This window comes from Mytilus californianus, unplaced genomic scaffold (assembly GCF_021869535.1).
Source record: "Mytilus californianus isolate M0D057914Y unplaced genomic scaffold, xbMytCali1.0.p SCAF_1, whole genome shotgun sequence".
Taxonomy (NCBI): Eukaryota; Metazoa; Mollusca; class Bivalvia; order Mytilida; family Mytilidae; genus Mytilus; species Mytilus californianus.
Genome location: NW_026262581.1, coordinates 72538057 through 72551467, shown reverse-complemented (window position 1 = coordinate 72551467; position 13411 = coordinate 72538057). Strand labels below are relative to the sequence as shown.

The following is a 13411-nucleotide window of genomic DNA, read 5'->3' as shown; positions in this document are numbered from 1 at the left end:
CATCAATCGCTAGAGGGATTTGTATAGACAGAAATGTACAAGATAACAAATATTAATTTACAATTTTCATAGTCAATCGAACGTTATTCATCATCAGTGCTTTGTTTCTACAATCAGGTAGGAAATTAATTAAGAAGCGAAGGCAGTTTCTAGATCGGTCAAAATTCCGAAGTAGGGTGATCAATCAGGCAATCAATAAATTTTGAAATGAATGCATTTTAAAATATTATCAAAATTAATGATCTTTATTCCTTTTTTATCGTTTCTACGTTTTAAACCTGAATTGTTTTTATACTACAAGGAATTGAATTTTCGTATGTCCTTATCTTCGAAACAAGTGTCATTGGTGGTGCATGAAATGCTTACCCCTTTGTTGATATTTTTATTTCTTTTCGATTTCCAAAAGTGTAGTTTATCCGTCTTCGACTCCAAGTTTTTTAGTCCTATTTAGTATTGTCTTATAGTGCCTTAATTTTCATCAATAATATAACTGTTGTTATTATATTTTAGGCCTTAGGACCAGATATTAGATACCGTCTTGATGAATCTGTCTCCGGTAATTATATCAGCGCTGGTTCAATTCTGCCTGAGTTTAGGCTGGTATGATGGATATAGTTACCATATATTTACAACTAAATACCTGAAGAAACACAAACCAAGGACATATCACTCATCAACATTTCCTTTATGGAAAAAACATTTTTTCTGGAGAAAAAGGCGGATGCCTGAGACAGGAAATAATTATAAACAAAATGAGTTTTTTCTTTTCAACAGAATTCCAGCCAGGAAAAGATTTTTTCAATATTCACCTTATTTTCCAAGCCATTCTGAAAAGTTAAGAAGCAAATCAAAATCAGAGGTTCACAAAGACAAATCTCGAGTAAGATTCAATGACTTAAAATCTTATAGCAATGACTATGCTAGTAACGCATTTGTTCGTCGTAACTTTGTTCGTCCACCTTACTACCTGTTTTATTTAAAGTCTCCCCATATGTATTTAACACATCTAAATGACGCTGGTCATATGCATTCAGGCACGTCCGAAAACCAACAAACAAATGTAAATAAAGCAGGAGAACTATTCAGAAAGCCTCTTGCAGAAGATAGTTTTGGATTACTTAGTAGTAGAAGTAGTACTAGCTTAGATAAAAATTATAATTCTGCTGATCGTATGTTAGTTCAAGAAAACAGTAATAAAAATGTTGTTGATACAATAGCTGATATAGGGGAAAAACTACAGTCGCAAATTCTTAATCCTGTGTCGAAACCATCAATAAAACAACATATATTAGTAAATAACCCAAACAAGGTTGCAGAACAAGAATTTCAAGATTCACGTTCCATATTCAAGAACTTAAATGAAATAACAAATGACAGGATATCAAGACCTTATCAGAAAAGTACAGATATCCAACAATTAGAAGTAAATAGTTTTGGATATTTTGATCAGTCAAATTCAGACAATTCTAATGAAAATGGTGAAACTTTACTTCATTCCAATCCTGGTTTTATAAAAGGATATACTGATGATAACACTTTTGAGAACCCGTTTGACACCATTTTTTTAGCCGATCCAGCTGAGCAATTTGAAAATAAACCACGTAAATATTCGGGTGTTTTGAATATGGATATAAATGACGATAATGATAAAGATTACCCACAAGAACCTACTATTGAAACATTTCATCCGTCGAATAACAAAGAGTATTTTAAAATGGATACAGAATTTGAAACTTTTCCTGAAAAACATTCGAGACCTACAAATTTTCCAGATAATGATATATTAGTTATACCACCATTAAAAGAAAATTCAGGAACGCTAACGGAATCAAGCTTTGGTAAATTTAAGAGTTACCCATATTTGCCAATAACTTTTAACTCGAATAACCAGGCAAAACCTACAGCACAGTATAAAAATCATCACTCAGAACACACGTTGAACAGTTTTAGAGATATTGACAGAGAACAAGAATTGCCGAGTAAAAATGATAAATCCTTCTTGAATTCATTGTATAATAATACTTATTCCCAATCCAGATCGAACCTGTTAGGTTTAAACCCTTCTATCTCGACAGAAAGAACGCTATTCAATCCAAGCAAAATTCAATTCCATAATAAGCCTCTAGAATTTCCAATTCAAGGATTAAGAGCATCTCATCTGATGGATGGATTTGGTACTGATACAGAATTTCAAGATGGTGGAGGTGGAATGTTTATAAACATAGCAGAAGAAGGGTCCTTTAATAATGATGATGTAAGTACAAGTATAGCTCGCGTAATTTCTAATTGATTGTTTTATACTTAGCACCAAGCAACTAGACGGCTGATTTGTATATCCATTTTTGTACCACTATTTTACATTTGAATATTTCATATTGTTATTCAAAAAAGGTATTTAATTTGTTTATATTTTCCAGATATAATTACCGATATACCAATATTTTGCCACAGATATGAACTAAAGATAGTTTCTATGTTTGCCAACAGTTTTATTTTCAAGATATAATTATTTTGTTGTTTTTTTTTTTACTTTGATAAATATTATTCATTGTTATTAATACCTATCCTACACATAGTGGAGTGACAAATCAAGACAAAGTCGTTTATTTTAAGAGTTTAATGGACCGACATAGCTCACGGCTGAAAATCCACATGATGATAAAGTAAACATTATACTATCATTTAAGCCCTGTCGTATAGTTTTCCCACGATGCAGTTTTTTTTTGCAAAATCGTGGTAAAGCGTGATTTTCCGATTTTTTTTCTTTTTCATTATCAAACACGGAAACGCTTATAATTAATTCTTGAATGAAGATATCAGTAAATATTTGCTATGAAATGAAAGAGTAATGTATTAGCTTTCATTTGATATCAAAATTAAATGTCATATGAAAATACACATAGAGTGAATTTGAAGAATTTCAATTGCATGTTACATTTTTTTTCAATCTTACCGTCTGTCAAAGTATATTAAATTTCTTACATACATCAACCGTAGTCGATTTTGACAAAAAATAGTGGAACAACCAATGCTTAAGAAGTTTTAATATATCAAAGTTCGATAGAACATACAAATCTACTTTTACAAGCCTTTTTATAATATTCATCATATAGCAGTTTTACTATTCAATGTTCTCCTCAGTAAGTCATGTTACGCTCCCTTTTCCTATTTTCCCCTGACTTATGAATTACTGTGTTTTTCACAATGATTTAAATATGCATTTTCTTAATTTTTGTTAATAAGAATACAGATATTATCAATGTTTGTGTCTAGATGTTTGAATAAGTACAGATGTTAAGGTTTAAATAATAACTTTTGAAGTGTTTTTATTCTTGTTGAGTTTTTCGAATAGACTAATTTTAAACCACATTGGAACACATCAGAATTAATCCGGAAAATTATGTGCAGTGCTAATTCCATTAAATAAGAACAAGTAAAGTAGCTGAGGTCGTGTTATAAAGCCTATACATGTACAAGAAGAATACATTTTGATACATTTGAATTAGGGAAAAACCAATGCGTGTGATGATGAATCAACATTCGTTAAATCACGCTCCATGGCATTACCATTAGACTGCTTCAAATGTTTATTCTGTGGACAAAAGTCATACAACGAGATAAGCAATTAATGCATGTCGAGTCATTTGAGCGTGCCGATTATGTTTTAAATGGCGCAAATTATCAGGCAGACTATCCAGTGGTAAGTTTACTCTCTATAGATTACTTCAAGGACAAGGCACTGCATCATTCAGCATGCATTGTTAACTACTGGCTGAAATGTAGAAATTAACTTGCTTCTGATGCTTTAAATCAGTCGGAGCATGATGTTGCTTTCCAAAAACTAACAGAAAGTCTACATGATGATCTGTTTGTGAAAAAAAGGATTTTCGTTGTCGTATATTTTCCTAGATACATATTGTTCCTTTCTTCCAGATCCTCCATGATGTGGAAAAAAAATGTGAAAAACAGTTTACAATCGTTCGAAAATTCAAATCATGACTATCTATTTCCGTCAAAATTTAGTATTCCAACAGCTTTAAACTTTATTCCTACCTCTCTGATAAATATGTTTGCCTGGTTCGTAGATGGCAATTATTTATGAATAATGATTACAATGCACTCTCATGTGAAACTGTATGGAAATGTATACCTTTAGCTGAGTGTGTGATATCCCTGCATAAAAACCAGCACACCCCTGATCAGAGATGGTATGGGTATTGTACAAAGTCTTTATGTAAACAGGTACAACAGTTTTGGAGATTTGGCCAAGGACGCCTTTAAAACCCTAATAGCTTGTTTTGAAAACTTGTGGTGTGTCGTAGACGTGTTAAGTTGATATGATGTGGAATATTCTACAAAATCAGCAGAAAGAATAAGGAGTAAAACTGAGAATGGAAACGGGGAATTGTCAAAGAGACAACATGGTCTATTTCAATTGGTGGTAGATCGAATGTTCTTCAAGTCATTGAAAACAGATCAATTAGAGATTGTAAGAAATGTCTTTAATTGTGCACCTAAAAATAAACAGTGGTGGATAAGATTTGTAGGTGACTATGCACTCCCGCACTGCAATGGTTTTGATTTGCAAGACTGACGAAATATTTCTAGGGGGATCTTTTCAAAATCTATAGACTGTGACGCAATTTTGTAACGGATCTGTAAGTGACTGAAGAGGCAGATATAAGACTCATTCTGCCGTCTCTGTTTGCTAATGAACAGATGGTAAAAAGTTATTCCAGGGGTCGCATTATATTAAAAGCGTCAGACACTTATGTTTTATTTCTAATAAGGTCCTTTCCTCAGATGTCAAACATGATGAATTGTGGTTTCAGACTGGAAGCGTTTCTTCAACCAAAGACGAAAGACGGTTTTTACCTGTTTACGACTCTTTTTTTAGTTATTGGACCACTGATGTCTGGCACACTACCAGCTGCTCACGCTCTTACAGGATGTGACACGTCTTCTTTAGGAATTGGTAAAAAAGACAATTACAAGGATTCGAAACAAAACCCATGCAAAAATCAAAGTTTGTCAATCTAGATGGTTCTAATATTGACACATCTGTTGCAGTGAAATGTTTATTCATCGCAGATCAATATGACACCAGAAGCAATACTCAATCAGTACATGGTGATCTGAATAAACTCAAGAGTGAAGTCAGCGCTTTCTAAGGGTGCTTACATAGTGAGACTACCTCCTTCAGATGCATCTTTCAGACAGCACATTCTTCGAGTTTCACTCTTAAGTGTACGTCTGGATGAGTGCTTATATTGCCAAACCACCACCTAGGTCACCATTGGAATATGGAAATCGTAAATAGCTCCATAAAGGTTCAGTATACTAGTATTTTGAATCCAATGTCCTCTGACTTTTTACAGGACCTTGTTTGTACAAGTAAAGACAAAACTATTTGTAGCAAATCTTGCGTATGCTACGAGCAGAATTTGTCGTGCACCAGCTTGTGTTGATGTCAGGCCAGTGGTGATTGTAGAAACCAGCTTACTTATCAGATTGTTTTAGAAGATTGCTACGATAAGGATGATGATTGAACTATTAATCTCAATGCCCAATATTTCAAGTTTTCTGCTGTTGTTAGTGGCCTCCGACTTGATGTGATTGGGGAGCTCTCTCTCTCTCTCTCTCTCTCTCTCTCTCTCTCTCTCTCTCTCTCTCTCAAAAACCCCAAAACAAACCAAAACCAAACAAACAAACATGCCAGTGGTCTCGAACTTTGACGCGGTTGGTGCGTTTTGAATCAACTGGAGATATTTTTGTATCGAATATTTGTATCGGAAGTATTACATACCATGACATCCACATATTTGTTTCTTAGTATTCCGTTACCTTTTCAAATGGACGTGCATATTGATCTCTAGTGTTAGTGTATTTTATACGTAGACAGCTTCATTTGTGGCGTAATATCTCTGTGAATCGAGTTTGTTTGTAATTCACATATATATCGGACTTTCAAATCGGTTTTAGTCAAGTCTGCTATATATGCCATTGTTTTGCCGTGTTATTTTAAAAAAGGGGGACACAGGTTCTCAATTTACTATTGCTCTTGTACTAATTGACCTATTAACATAAAAAAAAACTTCATATACTATCGTATTCATGCTGACATTTATGCATCAAGACTACTTTTTTATAGTTCCAACATTCTTTTGGGTTTAAATAATCAGTAATAAATTTCATCATGTTTTCATTAAATCATGGACCGGTTGTTAACTTTACAGTACCTATTTCTCCGTTGTTCTTTATTGCATTTTAACAAAACTTTCCAAAAAATATCTTTATATATTGTCATATGTTATTGCATAGCTAAATATTAAAGAGGAATGTTTTTTGTCGATAATTTCCGTAGATAAAGATATTTTTTTCATTTTCTTACATGTTGGAAGCGGGGGTAAACGTCACTGGCAATCAGGCATAAATATGACTAGCTGAATTTGTGGAGCATCCCCCGAGCATGATTCCATAGAAAATTTTTATCAGTTATCATGAGGGACTACCGAGAAATTGTCCAAAATGTCCAAAAATTTCGATTTTTTAAAATCCCACTTTTGACCTTTGACTACAGTTTTAAAAAGTCTACATCACTTTAGCACTCTACGACATGCCTTAATCAAAGGGCATTATATTTATCGTCAAAATAAGACCAAAATTAGCCGTGAGATATTTCGGTCCATTAAATTTTTAAATTTACCTTACTTGTCACCGTACTAACAGAGTTGATATGATATCTGTACATAACAACAATATCATTAAATACAAAGTATTATTTATATGACTAAAGAACAATGCTTTTTACAGTCATACCCAAAACTCTATGTCACAAAATTTACATATTGTCCACGAAGTGTATCCATATCGAATACTTTACGACTAATTCGACGGTATATTGCTCCATGGGGCAAGAAAACGGATCCGTGTTATAAAATATGTTTATCAACATGTTGATTTTAAAATGCATCAAATTATGTTTAAAATAAGCTAATCAATAAAAATATAGATATATTTGTCGGGACAACCACGCATTTCAGGTAGGTCTTTTTTCAACTTTTTACTTTCTTAAAATTGTCTATTCTGTCGTCAAAAAGAAGTAAAGAAATGAAAAAGACTGGTAAGAACGATTTTGACGGCTCAAACATTTTAATCGAAAATTATTAAACCAAAAAAAAAAAAAAAAACAAAACAAAAGTTGATCTAGGATTAAATATAAAGAAAATGCTATCATATTATAAAAGTTTATGCCGAGTTTATAAAAGCGTGTTTGACTTTCACCGGGAAAAGCCGGTCACCTTTATTCTTGAAGTGCTAACTTACGGAATTCTGTTTTCAAATTGTTTTTGTTTTCTTGTAGACAAAGACAATAGGTTTCCTTTTGTTTTCCTTTTTCTTAAACAAATGATAGATAACAGAACATGATACTTACTCCGTTGCTAACGGTCGGGCAGATTGCGATGCCAATTTTAACATTAATTTGGTTAATCGTAAATAACCCGTTAATAAGGCTATTGTGAAAATGCAATAAAAGCGTTTGCTGTAACATTAAGAGTCGAATAATAAAGGGAACACAATGACAAATAATGCTAGCGAAATATAGATGTGTATCTCACGAATAGAGCGAAAAAATGAACCATCTACTAGATTCTAAAGAAGCCGCTTAACGTCGTTTTATATTCGATATTAGGCACCTCCTTGACGGACGTATCATAATAGTTTTTAATGCAATTTTTTTTAATTTTAAGTGTCTTGCGTACATACATTGGTAACATACGTTTTTATATTTATTTTATGTCACTGTCAAAGAAATAAATATATAACAGAATGAGTCAAAACAAATACAATCAAATAATAAGATAAATATGAAAGATATCAGATTAGAAATGGCTTTATTTACAATTTTGTCAATATAACGGAACTACGCACAACTGGCATACAAGCTGGAGTTTGAGTTAGCTATCGATCAGGTTTCACAAGTTACAATTCATACCACTGAGGATAGTACAAAGACCACGCAAGGAAGATAACATACACTACCATATGCTCCCAAACATACACGACTTAATTGTTATATCATTTGTAACAGTTGAAGTGTTCAAACAAAACAACGGTGTTGTATTTAATCGATGTCCCGAACTATACTCATCTGAAACAAATAACTGGGCCAACGCTATATTTGAATAGCAAAGAGACACTTCACAAAACGTAAATCTTATTCTTGTTCATGTTATGAGTAAAGCAATATTTCCAATATCGTAAATGACTTGATGATAGTCATTCAACTATAGAATAGTTTTGAATTCCTTTTTCAAAAAGTTCACTAATACCCATCACGTCTAAATAAAATATATAAAATATAATCAAAGGCCCGCTGTTCCAGTCCATTTATGATTTTTGAAAAGGTAATTTGATATGAGATAAGAAGTATTAGTTGTAATACCACCTTTGCTTTTCCCCTATTAGTCTTTGTTAAATTTGCACTTTTCAAAAATTTGTGCAGAATTTACCTTTGTTTCAAATAAAGAAATACTTAGCATGAGTAAAGTTTTATCCTGTCCAGTACTATAGACAGACTTTCACCTTAGCGATAATTGAATAGTATAACACATCGCAAAAATTTCACCGACTGTTAAGACTTATAAACTGTAACCCTTAGGCAGCCGATTTCTTTACCAATAATCATTAATCTAGAAGACCTTCAAACATATTGTAGGGCCGAATGATAGGTAAAATCAATGTTGTATTACCACGCTATAACCCTTTCAAACTAATGCGTGAAATGAACAAAGAAGGCACAAGACGAGCATTTTTTTGTTTGTTTGTTGTTGGTTTTCATTTTTCCTTCTATTTTGGAATAAATAGATTTATTAGATAATTTGTAAAGAAATCAAATTGATTTATTATTAGATTGTCCAACTTACTCATAAACTCATCTTAGATACCCGAATAAAAATTCGCCAGACGCGCGTTTCGTATACAAACTATTCATTAGTGACGTCCAAATCAGACTTTCTAAAATGGTAAAATAAAGTCCAAAGTTGAAGAGCATTGAGGATCCCCAATTCCGAACTATTGCAGGGATAGAAAATCTTAATATTTCGAAAAATTAAAAATTTTGTAAAACAGTTAATTCATAATTATGACCATATCAATGATAATGCATGTCAACACAGAAGTGCTGACTCTTGGGCTGGTGATACACTCGAGGAGAAAACCTCCATCGGCAGTGGCATCGACCCAGTGGTTGCAAAAAACTCATATTATTCCATTATGTCAGGTCTTGAAGTAAGTGGAATTTAAGCATTTGTTTATTTTTATCCTATTCTTATTTTATCAATTTTTATTTCAAAATATTCTTAAGGACAGGAAATTAACGACAGAAACATCTTTCTTCTTTCAGAGTGGATGTGAAGGTATAACCACCCGGACATGTAAAGAGGACAAAGAATGTAGCTGTTATGGAAGCTTCTTTTGCATAGAAGGAAAATGCTCAATGATGACAAAATCAGATAGCGGTACAATATTTTAAGCATATAAATAATCTTAGGTTGGATCAACAAAAATATATTACAGAAATTATTATCCAAGATTTTAAACAACAATAACTCCACTGTAAATTCAAAAGGGGGAAAGTCCATAAAAGCTGACAAAATCAAACGCTCCGTTATATCAACCGACGTTATGAATAGAAAACAACTGTCATATTCATTATAAAAAGATATAAAAATATATATCAAGGAAGACAAATTAGATTGATATGTATTCAAACCTTGTTTGTTACGTCTACGTCTAAGTCCACAGAATTGGAACAGTGATGTTAAACGGAAATGTCTTTTGGAAAGGCCGTGTATTCCAATTTATTATCGAAACAAAACACGCATCATCAAATAATTTTTTGGCCAGTATGAACAGACATCCGTCAGAGCAAACAGTAAAAGTCTTACGTATCCGAACTGAATCATTACTTTGCTCTATGGTTGGTTGCATAAACGATTGAAAACATAAAGAGGCATTCTGATCTGATGATTGTATTTTGTAACAAAAGTATAAGCTTACATCAGTTATATTCAATTGTTTACTTGCAGGTGATACAGAAAATAGTGGGCAGTTGTGGCAGTAACAATGTACAATTCAAAGACCATCTGATGTTAATTCTTTTTCAAACTTTTACCGTATGAAATAAAAAAAAATCCTTTTTAACTTGTAATATATATAATAGCCCCACTCGACAAATAACTTGTTTTTGAATTTTAATAAATCTTGTCAGACAGTATTACTATATTTTGTTATAACATGTAGCTAGCCAAGTCTTCGCGGAGGGGGGGGGGGGCGTGGGGGGGGCGGGGGGGGGGGGGGGGAATTCATCAGGCCAAGATTGATGCACACATACTTTTCACTACAATATAACATATATAAGTAAAAGGAAACAGTAGTTTATCGATGTTGGAATCTCTTGGATCAATTAAAAATCTACAAATTATTATACAAAACACACACTTAAGGAATAGCATGAACTATTAACGAAGCGTGTCCAAGTGCGTCCATAGCATAACCGTCTCCTGCTATGCATGCATCACCGGTAATGTACAGATCAGACGATTTTTCACGTATCAAAAATTCTAAGATCGAATAATTATGTCGCTTGTAAGTTGAAATGCACACATGTCGTATCGGTCAATCAATTTACAATGATGGCGGACCATAAAACTTATGTTGCCTCGTTTTGAGTAAATATCGAAATATATAATCCTGTTGTAAAAGTATTATTGTCAGGAGCACACTCTTATTTGTGAATTCCAAATAAACTGAACATTCACTCACGTGACATATTAATTGAGATGTATCATATACATGTGTAAATGGATAAAATGGATTGTTTAATGAAGAGATGTAATCGATCTTTCATTGAGAATGGACAATAGAAGTGTAAAAAGTAAAATAGCTACTGTAAATTTAGAAATTATTGCGTGCATATATTACTGCGATTTTTCAAGAACGGACAAAAATGCGAGTTTAATTATTGCGATTTCAAAAAAATCTGCATACAAATCTATGTTTCAGTTATCAAAATGCGAATTCTTATTATTGCGATACTCACCCGGTCGCAATATTCGCATTAATAAAAACCTCGCAATAATTTCTGAATTTACAGTATTGTATTATTGCAGTCTAATTTGATGAAGTAACTAGTGAAAGTTTATCTTTAAGAGTCCGCAAATGCATCCATCAAAATCTGAAGTATTGGCTATATAATTCAACATTACGGTTATTTTTGTTTGTTTACGATGTCAAAGTCCCCGATAATAATATGATCAGAACGACTATATTTGTACCGGATGATCTTGTTAGGTGATTATGGACATCCTTTTGAACGTGTTATCCAGTATATTAGTACATATTCTACTATTTTGCATGTAGTGACGCTACCGGCAAGGTATAATCCTCTGGAGTATTATTTTCCAACAGCAAAGATTCCAACCCGGTTGTCATACAGGTGAGAGGTTTAGCTAGCTATAAAACCCGGTTTAAACCACCATTTTCTACATAAGGAAATGCCTTACCAAGTCAGGAATATGACAGTTGTTTTCCATTCGTTTGATGTGTTTGAGCTTTTGATTTTGCCATTTGATAAAGAATTTTCCGTTCTGAATTTTCCTTTGAGTTTGGTATTTTTGTTGTTGTGCTTTCTATTCACATGCAAATGAATGAATTTAACATCCTTCATGAAAAAACTATGTTCATAAAGTACTTTCCATATAGTATTTACAAAATAAATGTTTTTTGACGTTTAACACACAATTCACTTGTTCGACGATGATTATGTATGACAAGAGATGTGGGTGTACGTCAGTAAGACAGTACCTTCTCAACAAACACAAAACTAATTATATAGACACGAAAAGGTCAACAGATGGTCTTCAAGAAAAAACAAATGTCTAGACAAGTTGTAAATAATTTAAATTACCTTGTAAACTGTCTGCCATCAGAACCAAACATATTGGACACTGAGGGGCTGTTTTGGCCACATAAAACGAAGTTTTTGAGAATTACCTCAATTTTCCTCATAATATTTTGGAAATGTAAAAGACAAAATTTACAATTTCATGAGGTCATATAAGCAAAAATAGAGAACAAGATTATTAAATGCAGTGTAGAATTTTCAGTATGTAGTTTGACCAGGCTGGGTATCAAACCAAAGACTTCTTGCACTCGAGACGGGAACTTAAAAAAAATATACCATTGAGATGTTTTTTGTAGCTATTTATATATCACACTTAATAAAAGTAGTAATTTTACTATGCCACTTTTCCAATAAAGATATACTCTTGAATTGACACAGAGCCTAAAAATCATGAGAATCTGAAAAAATATACTCTTTCGTCATGGTTTGTAATCATGGTAACTCGTCATATGTGAAATAATTTTTTTTCTGAATAAATGTTATCATAATCTTGTTTGGGCAAATTCGAGACTATGTAAGGTAGTTTTGCAATTTGTACTATTTTGGTGGCCAAATATGCGACTTATTGATCCTACTCCTTTCCTTGATTACAAAATTACTAAGACATAACTTAAGACAGCTTTTGACAAGTTCCTCTACTTTAGTCAAAGGGATGAACATGTGGAGGTGTTTAAGAAGTTTTTTTTCAAACAATGGAAAACCGGTACATAAAAAAATAATGCAAATCAGCATATAACAGTTTGCATTATCATCTATTAAATTCCAGTTTATATATAACAAAGAAAATTGAAAATGGAAATGGGGAATGTGTCAAAAAGACAACAACCCGACCGAAGAGCAGAAAACAGCCGAAGGCCACCAATGGGTCTGCAACACAGCGAGAAAATCCCGCACCCGGAGGCGGGCTTCAGCTGGCCCCTAAACAAAAATGTGTACTAGTTCAGTAAAAATAGACGTCATACTAAACTCCAAAACATATAAATTGACTAAAACTAAAAAACAAACAAGAATAACAAAGGCCAGAGGCTCCTGACTTGAGACAGTCGCAAAAATGCGGCGGGTTAAACATGTTTTGTGAGATCTCAACCCTCCCCATATACCTCTAGCCAATGTAGAATTAACAAACACACAGCAAAAACACATTTACTATCACAACATTAATAAACGATTCCACATGATGCTGTTAAAAGCATCATCGAGATATATAATAAAATAACCGGTACTTATGTTATAATTAAATCATATCAGTGACAATTTAGAAGACGTGGTATCTTTTTCAAGAATCAACGTTTTTTTTTAGAATCTGTCACTTAAGTAGTCATCAAATTGTATTCTGGTGTAATTTTTGTCTCTTTAAATTCATTTTGACTGAATTGGCGATTTTGTTAACATATTGAATTAGTTTAAAAACTTTGACTTTGCATTGTCATAAGCCATTGCTCG

The 13411-nt window shown here is 32.9% G+C and overlaps 1 protein-coding gene across 1 annotated transcript; it reads left to right on the top strand.

Moving 5' to 3' along the window:
• The first annotated feature begins 514 nt into the window (after positions 1–514).
• Positions 515–10279, top strand: LOC127723749 (uncharacterized). The gene is made up of 3 exons (XM_052230501.1): positions 515–2254; positions 9407–9521; positions 10092–10279. The coding sequence occupies exons 1-3, from the start codon at positions 542–544 to the stop codon at positions 10124–10126; spliced, it is 1863 nt and encodes a 620-aa protein (XP_052086461.1). The 5' UTR covers positions 515–541; the 3' UTR covers positions 10127–10279.
• The last annotated feature ends 3132 nt before the right edge of the window (positions 10280–13411 follow it).